General features: G+C 47.3%; 1 protein-coding gene across 3 annotated transcripts in view; it reads right to left on the reverse strand.

The window, feature by feature from the left end:
* The window catches only part of LOC139573945 (zinc finger protein 516-like), a 65,833-nt gene that overhangs the window by 5,439 nt on the left and 37,824 nt on the right, over positions 1-22,570 (reverse strand). For all 3 annotated transcript variants that reach the window (XM_071397950.1, XM_071397952.1, XM_071397951.1), the window contains exons 2-4: positions 14,548-16,921; positions 4,285-5,634; positions 803-907 (exon numbers count right to left, since the gene is read on the reverse strand). In XM_071397950.1, the coding sequence (XP_071254051.1) occupies positions 803-907; positions 4,285-5,634; positions 14,548-16,357 (3,265 nt within the window). In that variant the 5' untranslated portion in view covers positions 16,358-16,921. The remainder of the gene's footprint in view (positions 1-802; positions 908-4,284; positions 5,635-14,547; positions 16,922-22,570) is intronic.

A 22,570-nucleotide genomic window follows, 5' to 3' on the forward strand; every position in this document is an offset into this window, starting at 1 on the left:
TGTGTGTGTGTGTGTGTGTGTGTGTGTGCATGCCTGCAAACGCTCATGTGTGTTTACAGTGGATGCTGGGGGGGAAGAAGACTCCCTCTGCATCACTTACCGTTTGGCTCCTGTCACTTAGCATCACTGGCTGTGCCACAAATCATTCACACTCTCCATAAAGAAGTTACTTATCTCACTGTCTACCCCTATTACAGCTGGCCCCCACTGATGGACATGACCAGAGAGGAGAGGAGAAAGAGGACAAAGAAGAGGAGGAGCAGAGGAGAGGAAAAGATAAGAAAGGAGGCACAATAACTGGTTTGGCTGCTGAACAAGGATGCGTGATAATGGGAGACATATGTTGGCATGATGGACAAATTCTATGGTTCACTAGCATGCACAATTCCTTCTCTCTAACTGACAGGTGATTAATAATGTATAATATTTGTCACAGGTCAGCAAATCATATTCGTTTACAACCTACAGACAGCTATTCTGGTCGAGGGCAAAGAATGAACCCACAGGCCGAGGAGCGCAAATGAACAAATAATCTAGTTGAATGGTACTGATGTTCAGTATTGGATATGTGATTGTATGTGTATGTGTGTGTGTGTGTGTGTGTGTACACATGTGTGTGTACAGGCATATGTGTTTGTGCGCACATACATGTGCACGTGTGCATGTGTATTCACACACCTGCGTATGTATGTGCTTGTGTGTGTGTGTGTGTGTGTGTGTGTGTGTGTGTGTGTGTGTGTGTGTGTGTGTGTGTGTGTGTGTGTGTGTGTGCGTGTGTGTGTCTGTGTTAATCCCCATTTACCTGTGTGGGATCTCATGTGTGTGCGGAGGTGACTGGGCTGACTGAAGCTCTTCCCGCACTCTTGGCAGCCATATTCCCCTTGTCGAACCTGAGACCTCAGCATCCCTACAACACAGAGAGAGAGGAACATGGGCTAAAACGTCATCTTAAAACACACACCCTCTGTGACGACACAGAGAGAGGGATACGGGAAGAAAGAAAGAGAGGTAACAGGGAACGGGTGATAAAGGAAGAGTAAGGGGAATGGGGAATTGAGAGAAAAAAATGAAAATCCACACAAAAAACCTGATGACCAAAATGAAGATGTAGAGATGGATGGGAGGATGGAAAGAAAAAAGGAGAGATAGAAGTGAAGGACTAAATGAAGGGCCGCACCTGCTGCCTCGACCTCTGAATGCTCAGCTATGAAAAGCCAACTGGCATTTACTCCTGAGGTGCTGACCTGTTGCACACTCTATAACCACTGTGATTATTATTTGACCCGGCTGGTCATCTATGACCGTTTGAACATCTTGAAGAACGATCTCGCCTTAATGGCCATGTACTCTTATAATATCCACCGGCACAGGTCAAGACAGAGATGGCATGACCTTCCAGAGAGGACAGGTGGTGGCAGAACTCTCCCCTTGAGCGATTTCATTTGGGAGGGATTTAATACGACGAACAATACATAAAATGACGTAAACTATGTACTCTCATAATCTCCACCAGCACAGCCAGAAGAGGACTGGCACCCCCTCGGAGCCTGGTTCCTCTCTAGGTTTCTTCCTAGGTTCCTGCCTTTCAACTGAGTTTTTCTTAGCAACCATGCTTCTACATCTACATTGCTTGCTCTTCGGGGCTTTAGGCTGGGTTTCTGTATAAGCACTTTGTGACATCTGCTGATGTAAAAAGGACTTTATAATCACGTGTAATTGATTGATTGGAAGTATATGAATGGAACACAGGGCCATAAAGGAGTAGACGCCGACAGACGTGGTCAGACTAGTCTCTCGTCTCTGGCTGGAGAGAGCTAGCCTCAACTCTAGTAGAGAAGAGTAGAGTATAGAGAGGGAAGCATCATTAGTATGTCTAATGTGTCATTATGGGAGGCTAGCTCCAGGGGTTGGACTGCAGCTGTCACACAGCATCATCTCAGGCTCTGACAGGCAGACACACACAGCTACACGGCCGCTGCATAAATTACAGCCAATTAAAACGCCCCGGCTGTGATGTGCCCGCTCCGCTGCCCAGCCCGCGTGTCACATGTCAGGTGTGTGTGTGTGTGTTTGAGAGAGAGAGAGAGAGAGAGAGAGAGAGAGAGAGAGAGAGAGAGAGAGAGAGAGAGAGAGAGAGAGAGAGAGAGAGAGAGAGAGAGAGAGAGAGAGAGAGAGAGAGAGAGAGAGAGAGAGAGAGAGAGAGAGAGAGAGAGAGAGAGAGAGAGAGTGAGTTCTGTTTATTTGTACGTGTGGGTACATGTGCAGAAGGGGGATATAAAAGATCACCGGCGTGTCATCCGGTGATGCAGGATGCAGGGAGGCAGCAGGAAGACGAGAGAGACCAACTTGGTCCATCCATCGTCACATATCCCCTGTCCTCCCCACCACCGCCACTACCAACCCCTCCAATGACCTCTTCCCCTGCCAGCCAAAAAGCCCTTGGGGTGTGTGCAGTGAGTGAGGGGGTGAGTTCCCAGCCCTGCCTTGGCATGTACCTGGGCTCGTGGTACCCGCTGGTGGTATGGGTGACAGGGGAGGGGAGGTGACTGAGAGTGTCTCTGGCAGATCTAACCCTGCCTGGCCCCAGGAAACATCCAGCCAGACCCACAAGCCTCTCTCTCTCTCCCTCTGAGGCACCAATGAAAGACAAGTGAGCTGGACTAAACACACTAATGCATACACACACACACACACACACACACACACACACACACACACACACACACACACACACACACACACACACACACACACACACACACACACACACACACACACACACACACACACACACACACACACACACACACACACACCCCACCCCTCTGCCACACACACACACAAACAACACACATCCTGGCTTTCTCAAAAAAAGGTCACTTTATAGCATCTGACTCAAAGGGCTAAGGCGGAGCGTGACGGTATCTGCCTGGACGGGTGACAGCGATGTCATACGTCTGCCTCCCAGGCTGTTTTCTCTCTCTGGAACATGGGGAGGAATAGAAGCCTGCCAGCTGGGTGTCTTAAGCAGAGGCCCACTTGACCTTAGGAAAGCAGCAGCAGAATACGGGGAAAATTCAGGATGTTTTGGTAATCACCATTTCTAAAGCAGCTGCTGCTGGGTTAATTATTATGTCTCTTACCCCCCCCCCCCCCCCCCCCCGTCTGTGGGAGTATCATCAGCCGGAGCCCTGAACCAAACAGTTGGCGACAGGTCACCGGGAGAGCGGAGATATGCCTTGCAGAACAGAGACCCACGAAGGTCCTGCCACATCTTTCACCGTTATAACATCACCAGTGGAGGCTGGTGGGAGGCGTTATAGGAGGACGGGATCACTGTAACTGCTGGAATGGAATCAATGGAACGGACTCAAACGTGTGATTCCCATATGTTTGATGTGTTTCATACCATTCCATGTATTCCATTGCCGCCATTACAATGAGCCCGTCCTCCTATAACGCATCCCACCAGCCGCCATTGCTCCCTACATATAGAACACACACTGCCCCAGATACAGCCTTTTTACAATATACAGTACCTTGTGTGCTCCTACACACACACACATGTATTCTGACATGGTCAGCACACACACAGCTACTTTAATGCATCTCCCTTTCATTATTTATGCTCCTGTCAGACTGGCCAGTCGGCCTGTCTATCAATCATCTTCTGCTAGATGGTGTGTGTGTAGGCGTGCGAGTGTTTTTGTGTGCGTGCGTGCGCGGTGTGTGTGCACGCCTGCATACATGTGTGCGTGTACAGAACTGAGCCCGTGTGTTTGTGTTGACCACCTCAGGGGCCAGTCCTGCTGGCAGATCCAGTCCAGTGAAGCTCCCCGCCACATGTGACATGAGCTGTCAATCAGCGAGCCAAAAAAGGTCTGCTCAACATCTCCTGACATTTTGCCTTTCCTCTAAACACATGATCCTAAGGCATGTTTATCATTATCCCTACTACCCTTCTCAATGTCTCCCCTTCTCATCACAGCACTGACAGGCTGCATAGATGAAAAACATGTCTGAGGATCTGAGTATTAGAGCAGGCCTAAATGTGGAAAAAATGTCATTTTTTTCTCACTGTTTGTGAGAAGGTTGAGTTTTGTGCCAGAGGGTGACTTTACCGTCATTAAAGATCTCTTGTGAGAGTGGCAAACAATGAGTGGACGTTCCCTCTGTTTTCTTGATGTTATTTTGTGTCCACGTCATGTGCCAAGTTCGCTAAACATATTTTCCTATCTATTTAAAGGACCTAAGGTTGTTTCATAGCTCTGCCCTGGCTCTTACCTGTGGGGTCCAGTAGGGGGTTGGCGGCGCCCCAGCGGTGGTAGAGCGTCGCCAGGTCATTGGAGTTACAGTTCTTCAGGAAGCTCAAGATGTCCATGGGCAGCTCTGGTGTCTCCACCCCCCGTGCCTCCTCCTGTTTCACCTCCACATGCTGGGCTGAGGAGGAGTAGGAGGAAGAGGTGGAGGATACCTGGACGGCGCTCCCAAGTGTCTGGGAGTGGGAGGCTCCATAGCCCTGGCCTGCCGTGGTGGTGTTGTGGGCTGGGCGCTCTGCCCTGGGTCTGCCCTGGGACTGGGGGTGAGACTGGGTGTGGGACTGGGAGCTGCTGGACTTGGGCTGGGGCTGAGGCGAGCTTCTGGCTCTGCTGTACTCTGCCAGGCCATGTTTGCTGGACAGCATGAATCCAAGGCCTTCCTGAGGCAACATGTACCTATCCACCAGCCTGGTGGTTCCTCCAACACTGGGGCTAGGGGCTGAGGGTCGCTGGGGAGCCCCGGCCGCAGTGCTCTTCTCCAGGGAGCCGGTCAAGGAGCCTCCCCGTGGGTAGATCTCCACCCTGGGCCTGGAGTTGGAGCGAGAGCGCTGTCCCTGATCCGGCACAGCCTCGCCTCTCTGTCTGCTGCCTGGCCTGGGAGGCCGCACACTCTGGGAGCCTGAGGCAGAGGATCCTTGTGTGGAGGAGGAAGAGGTGCTGGGTTGACTGGCTGCCCTGTCCCTGACGTCTTTCTTCTGGCCCCCATTCAACGATGGGGGGCGTGTGCGGGGGGTGCGCACCACAGGGGGCAACGGGGGACACTCCCTCCCATCCAGAGCGGGAGGAGGGCCCGTGCGTCTCCTGGAGGACGAACCCTCTCGGGGGCCCTTGAAGCCATTCTTCAGGAGGGCCCATTTGGGGGCCAGGGCGCTGCTGTTGATGCGATGGGCGACAGTCTGGTGCATCCACAGCACCTCCAGGTAGTGGGTGGAGTGGGAGCAGTAGGAGCACTTATGACTGGGCAGGCCCGTCTGCTGAAGGGCTGAGGAGGCCGGGCCCCTGTGGCCCTCGGCTCTCACACACAGGTCCAGAGGAGCAATATGGTGAGGGTCAGTGGGTGAACTGCTCCCGTCGGTGCATTTGTCTCTCGACGGCCGGACAGAGAGGTAAGGGTGGGGGGCAGAGGATTGAGCAAGCCCGTCGAGGAGGGCCCTCTTCAGCTTGGGGAAGCTACTGGGGGTGCCTCTCTCAGAGCTGGAGCTGGGGTTGGGAATGGGTCGGCCGTCACAGGTGTGCTGGAGACGTAGATGGGACAGGAAGGCAGAGGACTCCGTGCTGACAAAGTCACACAGGCTGCAGACGTAAGGCTTCTCATCTGTGGAAGGCAAAACAGAACAGAGATGGTTTGGTCACTTCTCTGAAACATTCGGCCAGTGGTGGGAAAAGTACTCAATTGTCATACTTGAGTGAAAGTAATTAATACACAATGACTCAAGTAAAAGTGAAAGTAACCCAATAAAATACTACTAAAAGTATCTGGTTTTAAAGTATCTGGTGGAAAAAGTACATTTTCATATTTGAGTAAAAAGTAATTGCATCGAATTCTTTATGTTATATTAAGCAAACCAGATGGCACAAATATATTTTATTTGTATTTTTTTATGGACAGACAGGGGCACACTCCAACACAGACATTATTACAAACAGTAGCAAATAGAGACATGACTACATGGAACTCTCTTTCACATCAGGTAGCTCAAGCTAGCGTTCAAATCTGATTTCTTTTAAAACAGACAAAACAACACCTCATGGCACAAAGAGACACACACTAGTACATTGTACATGTGCGATTGTGGAGCAGTGTACATTTGTATAGCTCACAATGTCTTGTGCGATGTATTGTTTTATTAATGATGTAGACAATGTTTTTGGTTGCGATCTGTTGCTTTATTCCTGTTTGGACTCCAGGAAGAGTAGAGGCTGCCTTGGCAGCAGCCAATGGGGATCCTAATAAAATACTAAATACAAATCCAGTATTTGTGATTAGTGAGTCCGCCAGATCAGAGGTAGTAGGGATGACAACACGTTATATTGATAGGTGCGTGAATTGGACCATATCGCTCTCCTGCCTGAGCATTCAAAATGCAACGAGCACTTTTGGATGTCAGGGAAAATGTATGGCATGAGTAGAGAGTACATATTTCCTTTAGGAATGTAGTGGAGTAAATTGTAAAAGTTGTCAAAAAATAAGTAGGAAAGAAAAGTACAGATACGCAAAAAACAAATAAAGAGAAGCCAGTTCAGAAACGGAACCCGAGTCCCTGCCTCAGCTGACGCATCAGCTGAGATTGCACCAATTAGATGCTAGTAACAATCACGCCTGCCTTATATGGTGGTCTATTTAAACTGACCGGTTCTGTTCACATATCCAGCTACCACTTGCTGCTAGTATGCTTTTGCTTCTTTTGCCTCCACCTGTTAGGTTCTGTTTTCCTGCTGGGGGATTTTTATAGCTTCCCGCGCTCACTGCTTGTTGGTCATTTTATATATTGACGCTTTGCTTGGGCAGTGAGCTACCCTGAAGGAGCAGAGCCTATATCGGCAAGACTGGCATTATCCATTCTTTAATAAATGGTTAAACATATTTCTACTTGGTGTTTCCTTTCCGAACTTTCTGTATTTCTACTTAGTTCATTTACACCACTGCATTCTACAAATATTATATGAACATTCTGTCTTGCTAACGTCTATGAAACATTCTACAAAACATTGATCTGCCTAGAGATATGCTTGAAATAGTAGCTGACAAGTTTAATCGAGTCATGTTCAATGAAAAAGGGGGGTGTTGCGCTTCCTCATGACCACTTGGTGACAGTGTTGGCCTAAATACCAAACCATAAGAATATATGGAGAGAATCTGAATTGATACCTCATGTCCCCTCTACTCGCCTCCTTCCCAAAACCAATAGGAGCATGAGGTCAGAGGGGTGGGAATTCTGATTTTCTTATACAATGGGTTTTGAGAAGGAGGCCAGGAGAGCGGACAAGAGTCAAGGAAATGCAATTGAGACTCTCCCATAGGCTAAAATGTATGGCATTCGCATCTGATTCAGTGCATCTGTACATGTCACAAGAGTGTCATTCCAGATTATTCCGACATACGAGAGTAAACAGTGTCTTTTATCGGGAAATTAACAACATGTAGAAATTCACTCTGATGCGAGAAGTATTCCTAGGCCTAATGATGAGTATGATCATGGTTTCTGATATCACGATAAGAATAACTGAAGGGAAAATAGTCTTCCTGCCTTTTGATACCCTGATTAATGTATTTAAATTGGCTGCATTACTACGCTGAACAAAAATACAAACGCAACATGTCAAGTGTTTCATGAACTGAAATAAAAGATCACCAAAATGTTCCATATTCACAGAATGCTTAACTCTCTTAAATGTTGTGCACAAATTTGTTTAGATCCCTGTCAGTGAGCATTTCTCCTTTGCCAAGATAATCCATCCACCTGACAGGTGTGGCATAACAAGAAGCTGATTAAACAGCATGATCATTACACAGGTGCACCTTGTGCTGGAGGCAAAATCCCACTCTAAAATGTGTAGTTCTCTCACACAACACATTGCCACAGATGTCTCGCGTTTTAAGGGCGCATGCAATTGGCATGTTGACTGCAGGAATGTTCACCAGAGCTGTTGGCAGAAAATTGAATGTTCATTTCTCTACTAAAAGCTGCCTCCAAAGTCATTTTAAAGAATTTGGCAATACATCCAACCGGCATCACAAGCGCAAACCACGTGTAACCACACCAGCCCAGGACCTCCGCATCTGGCTTCTTCACCTGCGGAATCGTCTGAGACCAGCCACCCGGACAGCTGATGAAACTGAGGGTTTGCGCAACCGAAGAATTTCTGCACAAACTACCAGAAACCATCTCAGGGAAGCTCATCTGCATGCTCGTCATCCTTACCAGGGTCTTGACCTGACTGCAGTTCGTCGTCGTAACCGACCTCAGAGGGAAAATGCTCACCTTCGATGGCTCTGGCACGCTGGAGAGGTCGCGCTGCATGAGGCAAATGGTGGTCACACCAGATACCGACTGGTTTTCTGATCCACGCCCCTCCTTTTTAAGGTACTTGTGATCAGTCATGTAAAATACATAGATTAGGGCCTAATGAATTGATTTCAATTGACTGACTTCCTTTTCTGAACTGTAACTCAGTCAAATCTTTGTTGCGTTTATATTATTGTTCAGTTCAGAGTGCAGTTGTCAATGTTCGCCACATGGGGGCATATATACTGAATCCACCCTGCACCCACACATAAACAGAACCCCACGCAATCTATCACACATAAACATGAATACAAAAACACCCACACTACTCCAGAGCATTGATCACCCACCTCTCACTCTCTCTCCCTCATACCGGAAGAAACACAAAACACACACAAATGTCCAGTAACACTTCTCGAGGCCCCTTAAGGCGGCACTTAGAACATGCCACTGCCATCTGCTTTTCATTTTGGCTTCCCTATTATCCACATACTGCAGTGGCTAACACCCAGCCAGGGTTGAGCTGGAGGCTAATCTCTGAGTGTGTGTGTGTGTGTGTGTGTGTGTGTGTGTGTGTGTGTGTGTGTGTGTGTGTGTGTGTGTGTGTGTGTGTGTGTGTGTGTGTGTGTGTGTGTGTGTGTGTGTGTGTGTGTGTGTGCGCGTGCGTGCGTGCGTGCGTGCGTGAGTGCGTGAGTGAGTGTGTTTTACATTTGACATTTTAGTCATTTAGCTCTTATCCAGAGCTACTTATAGTTAATGCATTCATCTTAAGATAGCTAGGTGAGACAACCACATCTCTCAGTCATACATAGTTAGCTACTGTATTGAGTAAAAACGTACTATCAGAAAAGTATGTGCTAGTAGATGGTGCATGTGTGCATGTCTGTGTTTGAGGAGGGGAAAGCCCTGGTTCCCATAGAGCTGTCAGTGCCATAACCTGCCTCGCTGCCAAGGGGAAACCACGGGGGGAAATAACATCCATCTGACATAAACAAACACTGGGTGGGATGTCCGCCATTAACTGCACACCTCCCTCGCTCCCTCCCTCCTTCGCTTGCTCCCTCCCGCCCTCCCTGCCTCCCTCGCTCCCTCCCACTCAGCACTCTCTGAGTGCTCTGAGTCAAGGCAATCGAGACTGACACTGTAGCGACGCTCTTCTCCTCCACGTGCAGTGCAGACATGCAGGTACTCCTGGAACCCAGAACCAGATCTGGCTTGCGCTCGCCATTTCCACTGCCGACAGTAACCATACAAACATTCTAAACCTTCATTACTCAGCCATTTAGAAAGACTATCCACACTTCATAAGTAACGGCCTGAAAATGATCATGTTCTCCTGTACAAATAGTAAATAGGTTTTTAAAAAAGGACTTTAAATACTGTCTCTGTCTGGGGATGATAAGAGTGATGGACAGGGTGGCAACCTGCCAACTCCTCAGCAGTGTATCACCTCACCTCCATGGACCTGATCACCTGATAAGATATCACCTGAGCAGCACACTCCTGCAGCCATCTAGTCATGTTCATTGGCATTTCCAAACTATAAACAACATTGTCAACAGTGCAAACCTTGAACGAACCCCTGATTTGAATGACTCGGGGACCGATTCAATCAAATCCGCTTTAACCAACATCCGCACAGCTGATGTTTTGACGTGTCGGAGGTGGAACGGCGTAAGAGCTGTCAAATCCACAAGAGGCTCACGGTATCCCTAAAGCGGACATTGCCATTGGCTGCACGGAGTCGCATTAAGAGAAATCTTGCAGCCATGCAGCCTTGTTTACTGGGACGTGAGATGTAATCTACACCCTGATTAGGCTGATATAAATTCGTATTATTTTGTTTAACGATTTTAATTTATTTTATATAGCCTAGACTTTCTCGCTCTGAACTTCCAACGCGAGTGGGACTGGTGTGGCTTCGTGACAATGATCACATTTGACAGCTCCAACGCAGTTCCACCTCCGACACCGCCAAAACATCAGCTGTGCGGTTGCCGGCTATCGCCGTTCAACGCTTGATCTGATTGGCGAGCCTGTCTGGGAGTGAGTATGTGTGTGTGTGTGTTTGTGTGTATAACTGAGTGTGCACATGCATTTATTTGTATTTTACCCTTATTTTACCAGGTATGTTGACTCACAATACATTCTCATTTACAGCAACGACCTGGGGAATAGTTACAGAGGAGAGGAATGGGATGAATGAGCCAATATTGGAGACTGGGGAAGACTAGGTGGCCATGATGGTATGAGGGCCAGATTGGGAATTTAGCCAGGCCACCGGGGTTAACACCCCTACTCTTATAATAAGTGCCATGGAATCTTTAGTGACCCACAGAGAGTCAGGGCACCCGTTTAATGTCCCATCTGAAAGACGGCACCCTACACAGGGCAATGTCCCCAATCACTGCCCTGGGGAATTGGGATCTTTTTTTTTTTGACCACAGGAAAGAGTGCCTCCTACTGGCCCTCCAACACCACTTCCAGCAGCATCTGGTCTCCCACCCAGGACCAACCCTGTTTAGCTTCAGAGGCAAGCCAGCAGTGGGACGCAGGGAGGTATGCAGCTGGTGCATGCTAGGTGTGTGTGTGTCCTCTGAGAGTATGTGTGTCCATTAGGAGTGTCTCTATAAATAACAAATCCCTGAGACGTGGAGAGCAGGATAGGGATCAGGGTGACTGGATGGCGTCAGCGGGGATTAGGTAACCAGCCAGTGGAACATAGAGGGTATAGGTAGGGCAGAGGACGTCCTACCAGGCCCTGTTACCGGACTGTCTGACAGGGGATCTGAGATTGCTCTTTCCACCTTCTCCTCCCTCCTTAATCCTCCACCCCCTCCGCCTCCCTGCTCCCTCTCTGCAGACGACTTTGTCAACCACTTTGAAAAGAAGACTGACGACATCCGCTTCTCATTCGCTCAGCCTATTGAGTCCAGTGGTCCCACAGAACTACCCTACACCTTGACCGCTTCCTCCCCTCTCTCTCCAGATAAAATCCTGCGGCTAGTGAGGCCCGGCTGCCCAACAACCTGCCCGCTCGACCCCATCTCCTCCTCCCTTCTCTAGGCCATCTCTGGAGGCCTTCTCCCATTCCTCACTACCCTCATCAACTCATCCCTGAAATCAACACTCAACTCCTCTGACGTCAAACACTACAGACCAGTATCCCTTCTTTCTTTTCTTTCCAAAATGCTTGAGCGTGCTGTCTCTAACCAACTCTCTCATTATCTATCTCAGAACGATCTTCTTGACACCAACCAGTCAGGCTTCACGACGGTTCACTCAACCGAGACCGCTCTTCTCTGTGTCACAGAAGATGACTCTCTCTCTCCTCTGTTCTCATCCTCCTAGGACTATCCGCTGCCTTCGACACCGTGAACCATCAGATCCTCCTCTCCATCCTCTCAGGGCTGGGCGTCTCAGGCTCTACACACTCTTGGATTGCATCTTACCTGGCAAGCCACTCCTACCAGGTGACGTGCAGAGGATCTGTATCTGCACCACGTACTCTCACTACTGGTGTCCCCCAGGGATCGGTTCTAGGCCCTCTTCCCTCAATACACCAAGTGACTCGGCTCCGAAATAACCTCACATGATTTTTCATATCATTGCTATGCGGATGACACTCAACTACTTTTCTCATTTCCCCCTTCTGATGCCCAGGTGGCGAAACGCATCTCTGCGTGCCTGGCAGATATCTTAACTTAGAAGTTGGCTCACCACCTCAAGTTCAACATCGACAAGACGTAGCTTCTCTTCCTCCCGGGGAAGGCCTTCCCGCTCCAAGACCTCTCCATCACAGTTCGCGGTTCACAACTCCACGGTGTCACAACTCCACGGTGTCCCCCTACGAGAGTGCAAAGAACCTTGACGAGACCCTGTACAACACCCTGTCGTTCTCTGCAGACGTCAAAGTAGTGACTTGCTCCTGCAGGTTCATGCTCTACAACATCCGTAGAGTACGACCCTACCCCACACAGGAAGCGGCGCAGGTCCTAATCCAGGCACTTGTCATCTCCTGTCTGGACTACGCTGTTGGCTGGGACCCCGCTTGTGCCATCAAACCCCTGCAACGTATCCATAATGCTGCAGCTCGCCTGGTGTTTAACCTTCCCAAGTTTTCCCATGTCACTCCGCTCCTCTTCACACTCCACTGGTTTCCAGTCGAAGCTTAGTTCCACGACAAGACCATGGTACTTGCCTACAGTGCAGCAAGAGGAACTGCCCCTCCCTACCTTCAGACTGCACTCATACCCTACACCCGCAACCCGAGCACTCCATTCTGCTACCTCTGGTCTCTTGACCCTCCCACTAGGACAGCAGAGTCCCTGCCCATCTTCCGAAAACAAGTGAAACTCTACCTCTTCAAAGAGTATTTTAAGTAATCCCACAACATCACCCCCCCCCCTCGCACCCCCCCAGAAAAGGTTTTGTGACCTAACACTCACACTTGACTTTTGTCGCCGCCTTACTAGCTCTGACTTTACTAATAGCTACTTTATTGAGGGAAAATGTACTTGCTATGACTGTGATATGTGTTTGTCCCACCTAGCTATCTTAAGATGAATGCACTAACTGTAAGTCGCGTCTGATAAATTACTAAAATGTAAATGTAAAATGTGGCCATCACTGCCACAGCTGGCGTCCTGTTCATTTGGCATCAAATGGGGAAAAAAACTGAAAAACAGGGAGGGACTACCTGTCCTTGTCCAATAAGAAATTCTTATTTGTATTTTCTGTTGTAGAACATTTAAAAATGTATTTCATTGTGTAACCTAATGAACATGACCCTGAGTTATGTTTTAAACCGACTACCATGAGTTAATATTCTTAATGTTCTCATACATAGGCTACTGCACATAACATCCTAAGGGATATCATAAGTAAGATCCATTCTCTGCATACTAACTGAATAAATACATGTTTCTGTCTGAGGATTTAGTACATGAATGACAAAACAGGAAGTTCACAACAGACATGAAAAAGTGTTTTATTTTTTTTCTTGTGTGTGACACTATGTCGACTAAAAAAGCAACAAGTGCTCCTTTCTTTCTTTAGTCTACTGAACGTCTATGGTTGGCTGTTCTCATGCTATTTCTCTATTTCTCTCTGCTCAATTTTCAAACATTCTCATGTTGAAAGCTGAGGGGGAGAAAAAAATACAGATTTTTTCACTGTAAATATTTTTTTTTAAAGGAGAGCAAAAACATATTCACACAGATAAAAGGGGGGGGTTTCCTGAGACAGGAAAAGCTGAAATAGCACACTGCTCGAGCCCGAAGAAAAGCTACTTCTATTTCTGCCATTCTAAACCGCCAGGGAAGAGAGTGAAAGACTAAGCTCTGATTCTTAAACTGTGTATGAAACCATGATAAGCAGAGACATATTTTCAACAAGTTAGTGCTAACACTGACACCCACTCAAATACCTGTGTCTGTACCCTTCTGAAGAACAAAACATACATACCAAGCAATCTTGACTCTTAAATCAACCCAGATGTATATGTTTATCATGATCCCCCCCCCCCCCCCCCCCCCGCACGGTGTTTATAGCTAAAGATTTTTTTCACAGTGTTTATTGCTCAAAGGAGTGAAGAAATGATAGGCATTCCGAAAATTCCAACTCCATTGTAATGCCACTTTCAAAGCATAAGCTTTCATCAAACCACCCATTGACTTTTCATCTCGGACTGCTTTTGTCAACAGTCTTGTTCTTTTCAACAGTGGCTTGAACTCAAATGAGAATATAATGACCTGACATGATGCAGTCTATCATGTTGTTTTTGTAAAGCACACTCAAAAACAGATCCTAAGCAGTTCCGACTATCGCCACAGGGTGGCTCATGTCCCCACTCCATATGGGGCTGAGTTGATGAGATGGAATCACAATGATAGGGATCTCACCAACAGATGTTTGCTAGTGAGAGTGTCAAGATCAGGGGCATTGAAAGAGCTTGAAAAGGAATGAGCTCCTACAGCATGCTTAACATATTCCTTGCATTGAAGCTTATCTCTTGGCTGTTGTCATTCTAAATCTGCATACAACATCTGCGCGTTGAGGACAGAGCTAAATAACTTGCTGTTGTCAGAGAAAGGGTTTTGTTTACATTCTATTTCCTCTTAAATATTGCCCAATTTCCCCCCTCATTAGTCCAACTAAGGTCACCCGCCAGAAGGCTTATATTAGGGTCAGGAACTAACAGTCGAGGTTTGTTCACTAACCTGCCAGTTGGACTGCATCGGCGGTGCTCATCTCAGGGGCGTCCTCTCCCAGGGTGGAGGCTGGTGGTGAGTTCCCGTACCCTGGGGTGCTGGGCCTGCTGGGGGAGCCTGATTCGGGGTCACTGGTGGATCCCCAGCGGTCCACTCCTTGCCCTGCCCTGTTGTCCCCTCCGGACCCGGAACCCCTGCCCCCGTCTCGCCTCTGGTGGACCCGCTGGTGCACAATCATCTGGTGGCGGCTGCGGAACACCTTTCCGCACTCGAAGCACTCGGTGGACTTGGTCTGGCTCTGCTGGAAGGACGAGGGACGTCGGCCCTGGCGGGAGGAGGGACGGTACTCCGAGTCGCTCAGGCTCTCGGGGGTGTGCTCCCCTGGGGAGGTGTAGTGGCTACTACCCCCTCCCCCGCTGGTGCTGCTGCGTCTCCCTGAGCGTCTCTCCCTCTGCTGGCCCTCCAGGATGTAGCGGCTGCTCTCCTTCTCGTACACCACGGTCCCTCCAGCCAGGACCTCATCCCCTTCTCCACCTGCCGTAGCCTTTATACTGTATGCCTCCACAGGCTCTAGAACCCTGCCCCGAGTAGCCAGCTGCCAGGCCTGGTAGCTACAAACTGGGTCCAGCTCGGGGATTCTCTGGCCCAAGAGCCTCTTCTCTTCCTGGGGCTTTTCTTCGGCAGCTGGGCGGAGGCTGAGGTAGTCCAGGAGGCGCCTTTTGGCACTGGGAGAGTCCCCGTCATCACTAGGTCGTCTCTGGCCCTGTGTCGGCTGCTTAGCCTGGTTGTGGACCTTCTCGTGGGCCCTCAGGCTCTCTCTGTCATGGAACAGGTTGCCACACTTGGAGCAAACCTGGTAAAGGTTTGTGGAGGTCACATTGGTCTCTGGGTCTTGGGCCACGTCGTTGATGGTGGCCGCGGCCTCTAGGGAGTCTGCCTTGGGTTTCCCCCGGCCGGAGGACTTGGAGCCAGTGTGGGTCTTCATGTGGCTCTTGAGGAACCAGGCTTCCCTGAAACGGCGGCCGCACACCCGACAACAGTGCTCAAAAAGTCCTGCATGTTTCTTCATGTGGGACTTAAGGAACCAGGCCTGTGTGAACACCTGGCCACACGTCTCACAGGGGAAGGCCCCATCAGTGACCTGAGTCCCTGCTTCTCCCTCCGTTGCCACTGCCTCCTGACTCACTGGGTTAGTCTCGTCCTCCATGTCAGCTGTGATGTGGACCTTCTCGATGTGACTGAGGAGTTGGTCCTCGCGCTGGGTCTGGTACCCACACAGACGGCAGCAATATGGCCGCTGCTCAGAGCTCGACTTCTCCCTTTTGACGCTCCTCACCGCCGTCTTCCCTATGCCCTCTTCTGTGTTAGCGTCTCCGTTGACGACCCTGTTACAGGCCGAGCTGCTCTTCGTCGGACTGGTTCCACCGTCCAGGCCCTCGGACACACCCACTTCACCTGACCCCTCCTCTTCCTCCTCTGGCCCATCCTCCGCCTCCTCGGGGTGGTGGCTAGTGAGTGTGCGCAGCTTGTGGCTGCGGATGTGGACCTTGAGGTTGCCCTTCTGGGAGGCACGGTGGTCGCAGTAGGGACACTTGTAGGGGCGTGCACCTGTGTGGCGCCGCATGTGCTGCGACAGAGAGCTCTGGAAGGGGAAGCTCCGGCCACACACGTTGCAGTCGTAGGCTGAGGCCTTGTCTTCTTCCCCCTCTTCTCCATCTCCTCCATGGCTGGCCTTGCCACCCTCCTCCCCCAACGCCAGCCCTCCCGCCTGGGTCTCCATGGCCTCCACTCCTCCTCCTCCGCTCTCTCTGGGGTTCATGGTGCTATGCCTCCCACTCCAACTCCCTGCCTGCGCTAGCTCGCTAACAGTGGATCTACACTGCTATCTGCAGTAGCTCATCTAGCTCTAGCGTTCTCCGTCTGTATCAGCCAATCCCAATGCTATCTGTCCGTGCTCATCCACTGCCAACTGTAAGGGTGCTTCCAGTGCTATTTAGGCCGTGTTCATCTAACACTCTTTTCTTAATGAATCCAATGCCATCTATCGGTCTTCAGCCATGCACTGACAGTCAGTGAATCCAACACAGTCGATGTCTCTGCACCTGCTATAGGGGCCTTTGTGAAATAGCTTACACAGCGCTATCTGGAATCGTACATCTCCGGGTACCTTACACTGTGTCAGACTGAATCCGTCATGGTATATGGCAACACATTAACAAGCTCTATCTGCGGCTGTGTATAGTCAGACACTGTTACTCCATGTCCCCTCTCCTGTTCAGTTCACTGGCTGGCTTTTCTTTGGCTTTATTTTTCAGCACATCAGCAGCTTCCAGGTTGCATCACTCTCTGTGAGCTCTCTGCACAGCCTGTGCAGGGCCTCACCCTGAGAGAGAGAGAGAGAGAGAGAGAGAGAGAGAGAGAAAGAGATCAAATGAAATCGAGTAACTCACTAATTCTGATAAATGTTTCTAAATATCTTTTATATCTTATTGAATTGTTCAACATGCTTATTTTGGCAATACAGAAATGGAAAGAGAGAGAGAGAGAGAGAGAGAGAGAGAGAGAGAGAGAGAGAGAGAGAGAGAGAGAGAGAGAGAGAGAGAGAGAGAGAGAGAGAGAGAGAGAGAGAGAGAGAGAGAGAGAGAGAACAAAGAGACAGCGTTAGCATAGCCAAAGCACGCCACTTCACCTACAGTGATCCGTTACACATTTGCATATTCATATCTCCAGGTATGTGTCAGAGCTTGCAGCATGTGTGTGCGTCTCTATGTAAGTAAGCACCTCGGCGTGTGCATGGGGTGATATCATATGTAAGTCTGTTGAAATGTCAGACAGAGAGGGCCACTGTGTGTGATTGTGCACGGCGCTGCCACTGACGCCACTCCAGCTGAGTCGACACTTTGAACACAATCGCACCGCAGAGCAACGTTCATTCACATCAGCAAGATCAGCACCAGCAGCCTGAGCCTAGCCACCATATTCCCCACGCCCGCTTCAACTGACACTATCACATGGCAGGGATCTTAAGCACACAACAGGAAGTGGCTCTTTTTACTCTTCCAGAGTAAAGAGAGAGAGAGAGAGACAACCCATATTTATGTTTATTTATTTTAACTTGTGTGCTTTAACCATTTGTACATTGTTACAACACTGCATATATATAATATGACATTTGTAATGTCTTTATTGTTTTGAAACTTCTGTATGTGTAATGTTTACTGTTCATTTTTATTGTTTATTTGACTTTTGTATATTACCTACCTCACTTGCTTTGGCAATGTTAACACATGTTTCCCATGCCAATAAAGAATTGAATTGAATTGAGAGAGAGAGAGAGAGAGAGAGAGAGAGAGAGAGAGAGAGAGAGAGAGAGAGAGAGAGAGAGAGAGAGAGAGAGAGAGAGAGAGAGAGAGAGAGAGAGAGAGAGAGAGAGAGAGAGAGAGAGAGAGAGAGAGAGAGAGAGAGAGAGAGAGAGAGAGAGAGAGAGAGAGAGAGAGAGAGAGAGAGAGAGAGAGAGAGAGAGAGAGAGAGAGAGAGAGAGAGAGAGAGAGAGAGAGAGAGAGAGAGAGAGAGAGAGAGAGAGAGAGAGAGAGAGAGAGATCATTTATGAGTTGCTTTACACTCTCTCTCATGTCTCAATCTCACTGTTGCAAGTTCCACAATTCTGAATGTGGGCTCAACAAAAGCTCAATTGAAGTGCAGGGCACATACCAACAAAGGACAAAGGCACCGACTAATGTGAACTTTTTACCTCAAAAAGCCCCTCACTGTATTCAAATTAATTTTCATTTGACAAGATACCAGAAGAGACTAAAAGGAATAATAAATACATAGAAAGGGAGAATAATAGAGGATTGAGTTGGAGTTATGAGGAAGGATGATTGACAGCACAATTACAGGTTATTACGTAACTCACAGCTCATAGCTCACCAGGTTGAGTGACTGACTATCGTTGTAAGTGGATAATTGACCTTGATCATAAGAGGATGAGGTGGGAAATGAGGGGCTATCAAAACACACACACGCGTGCAGATACACACACACACACTGCCATCGCTGAGTAAACGGTGTTGCTTTTACACGGGGAGAGTATAGCCCTATATGTAAGTTAAACCGTGCCTATGTGAGTTATCACAAAGCAGTTATCGTCTGCTGTACATGGACATCATATGGATTGAGCAACATGTCAACAGCAAGTCAGGCATAAACGCAACAGGTATGGTGAACGCCGTGCCTACATTTGTGCGAGCATGACACTGCCTAATGCCTATGACAGAAGCCCATTGTATTGTATCAGAGAGAGTGAATATCTCAGACGTTAAGATTTCCCCCGGTCCACACGTTACAATCTAAGCCACTTAAAGTTAAAACCAGTTGTAACACTTTAGTTGTCGCCTCTATTCCACATCCTCCCCCCAGAAAAACTAAGAGCCAACGGTGCTGTTCTCAAAGGTGCTGAAGACAATATGTTCCATTGAGAATTACTGAACGATTCAAGGTCTGAATGCCAGCCACAACCTAAATGCTAAACAGTCACTGTTAAATAAGTGAGACAGTACAGGTGCATCAAAGTACTCTACCCTTCACCTTAAGAGACTGCTGCCCGATGTACATAAAGTCACTGAACACTGGTCACTTTAATAACGTTTACATACTGTTTTTACTAACTTTATGTGTATATACTGTATTCTAGTCATGGCTTATCCTATATATACTAGTGCTGTACACAACTTTTCTATTCATATACTGTCCACACTGTCTATACACACCATTTATACACACTTGAGTGTACAATACATTAGGAACACATTCCTAATATTGTGTTGCACCCCTTTTGCCCTCAGAACACCCTAAATTCTTTGGGGCATGAACTCTACAAGATGTCGAAAGCGTTCCACAGGTTTGCTGGCCCATGTTGACTCCAATGCTTCCCACAGTTGTGTTAAGTTGGCTGGATGTTCTTTGGGTGGTGGACTATTCTTGATACACACGGGAAACTGTTGAGTGTGAAAAACACAGCGGCGTTGCAGTTCTTGACACACTCAAACCGGTGCGCCTGGCTACTACCATACCCTGTTCAAAGGCACTTAAATATGTTGTCTTGTCTCAAGACTTAACAATCCTTATTTAATCTTCATCTACACTGATTGAAGTGGATTTAAAAGGTGACATAAATAATGGATCGTAGCTTTCACCTGAATTCACCTGGTCAGCCTATGTCATGGAAAGAGCAGGTGTTCCTAATGTTTTGTATTCCGGTCTCTGACATAGCTCGTTCTGATATTTCTTAACTTCTTGCTATTCTTTTTCTACTTGTTGGATTATGTTTGGATTGTTATTGTATTGCTAGATATTAGTGCACTGCTGGAGCTGGAAACATAAGAATTTCGCTGCACCTGCGATAACATCTACAAATCCGTGTTCGCGACCAATACACCTTGCTTTGATTTGATCAAAGTAAAGTCTAAGAATGATTTTCCTGGCAGAGCATTGAGCCTCAAGAAACAGATATTAGTAATCACAAAAAAACTAAAAGAGACTAAACTTCACTGAATCACACTAAAACAAGCCTTAAGCAAATTACATAAGGGCATTTCCATGTAAAAGGACCCATGAGCACCAACATGTGAAGTTCATAGGAGCATGTCAAATTGGGTGTCAAATGAAAGCTAAGAGTCTATAGTTGGGGGAAACTAAGGCATAGATACATTTTTCAACCATTTTCCATTTAAAAAAAATGTGGGCATAAGTAAAGGCTTTGGAATTTATGATAAACCGGTGGAAAAGGGGTCTGTCAGAAAAAGTCCTAAAAGGTGTCAAAAATACATCAAACACAATAATGTTGACGGACAGACCCTGACAACTAATATCAACACTTATATTTAGTTTTTGGAGAAATTGTTGACCTTCTGTAGGTTTAAGCAATATGGCCTTGTAATTCCGTAACCAAAAACTCACATATCTTTAAGACATTTTCAAATGTCTCTCCCTCATCAGGAAGGAGGATAATGAAAGTTCACAGAAGTAACAAGTAAAGGTAGACCCATCAATTAGCTATAGTTATTTTACTGATATCAATTTTGTTTATGAATTATTAAGTGATTCAAACTCATAATTCCATAACCAAATTGGTAACGAGATTACCCCAAAATCAGTAACGGAATTACTGCAACTGAATTGGCTGCAATGGGAAATCGTAGTAGTCACAAACCACAGTTGGATCATCTGCTACTGTCCTCCCTTCCACTGGCACACTTACGTTCAGTTGATAACTGTTTCCTTTGTCTTTCTTTTGTGGTCAAACCAAGAGTGTTACAGTCTGAGTCTAGACAACCCCTCCCTCTATCTCTCTCCCTCTCCAGGTCACCTCTCCCAGCTCTTACTGACACCTACCCATAAGCACCCTCTCTTTCCATTTACTGTAACCAGCATTTTCACCCACTAAGCACTGGACGTCCATGGACGTTGAAAAGTAGTTGACATTTGGTCAGTCCACACTGGCGTTGATGTTAGCGTCCACAGACAGACTGGACTGGGACAAATCTGAACCTATCATAGACGAATGATTCACAAGTTTGGATAGTACCGCACAGTAGAGATTTTTTTTTTTACTGTACTGAACTATACTCTACTTTACTGTAATGTACTGAACTCTACTGTGCTCTACTGCACTGTACTCTACCCTGCATTACTCGGCCCTACTCTATTCTACTCTGCCCTGTCCTGCTGTGCTGTTTTGTACTGCACTGTACTCTGCTGTGCTGTACTGTGATGTCCAAACTTGTGAAACATGAGGAGAATGAGATTCAGATACATAATTATGCATTTCTGTATAGTACAGATCATGTAATTCCGATACCGTAATTCCGTTACCGGGTGTAAATCCACTTCAATTACTGTAGTTCAATAACCAAGAGATTTTTTTCAAATTCAAGGTACCATGTCATAGCTGACACCCCATTCTTCTGCAGACATCTTTGAATAATAATTCGGAGCATTTTTTTAACAGAGGTTTTGGAAAACGTGGGTCGCATAAAAAGCTGAGGGAGATTTTACCATAACTCTGTTACCAAAGTTTGCATCTGCACAGTTCTTCCAATTAATTTGTTTTTGTAAACTTTTCTGTAGAAATTGTTAAAACTATTCCTTGTCCATAGAGTTGTACTCTGAAATCAATGGTTTTCGTTTGGCATCCATTTTAAAGTCAAAGCGTAAATACCTTGGAATCACCCATAAGGAATTCACATTGCTGGAAAGGACTGACAAGCAAACACCTTGATCTGAACAGATCTTCATTCTCCCCCTTTTTCTTCCTTAATATCCCTCCCATCTGTCTCTTACCCCATTCAGTCTGAAAGTGGTTACATTTCTCCAGTCCCATTCCTCAGCTGTTTACCAAATCAGTGGCGGAGAGTTCACTTCGTTATTGTTCGAACTGCAGATTGCCCCTTTAATAAATACTTCCTGGTTTATCTCTTCCTGTTTAAGCGTAAAAAAGAGGATAATGATCTTATTTGTTATTAAATGGGGTTTGCTGATTGGGTAAGTATTCAGCGAGCATTAAGCCTGTCATCCACCAGACGATCACATGTCCAAATTAAACTGTAATGAGATTAGCCTAGCTGAAGGAGAAACAATGTGTTCCCCTCTCAACACAAAGTAAGGGAAAAAAGGACAAATTGACTAATAGTGTATGTGTGTCTCTGTGGACGTGTTTAACTATTCTACCAGAAGTCCCCACAAGAATAGTAAGCAAACAAAAATCTGACCAGCTGAGGTAATTATGTTCATCCCCACAAGGTCAAATGCTATTTCTAGGGGGTTTACGGTTAAGGTTAGAATTAGTGTTAGGGTTGGAATTAGGTTTAGGGCCAGGGTTAGGAGCTAGGGTTAGTTTTAGGGTTAGGAGGTAGGGTTAGGATTAAGGTTAAGGTTAAGGTTAGGTAAGAGTACGGGTTAGGGTTAGGTTTAGGGGTTAGTTGTGTGTGTGTGTGTGTGTGTGCGTGCGTGCGTGCGTGCGTGCGTGCGTGCG

The sequence above is a fragment of the Salvelinus alpinus genome, chromosome 4, assembly GCF_045679555.1.
Source record: "Salvelinus alpinus chromosome 4, SLU_Salpinus.1, whole genome shotgun sequence".
Lineage (NCBI taxonomy): Eukaryota > Metazoa > Chordata > Actinopteri > Salmoniformes > Salmonidae > Salvelinus > Salvelinus alpinus.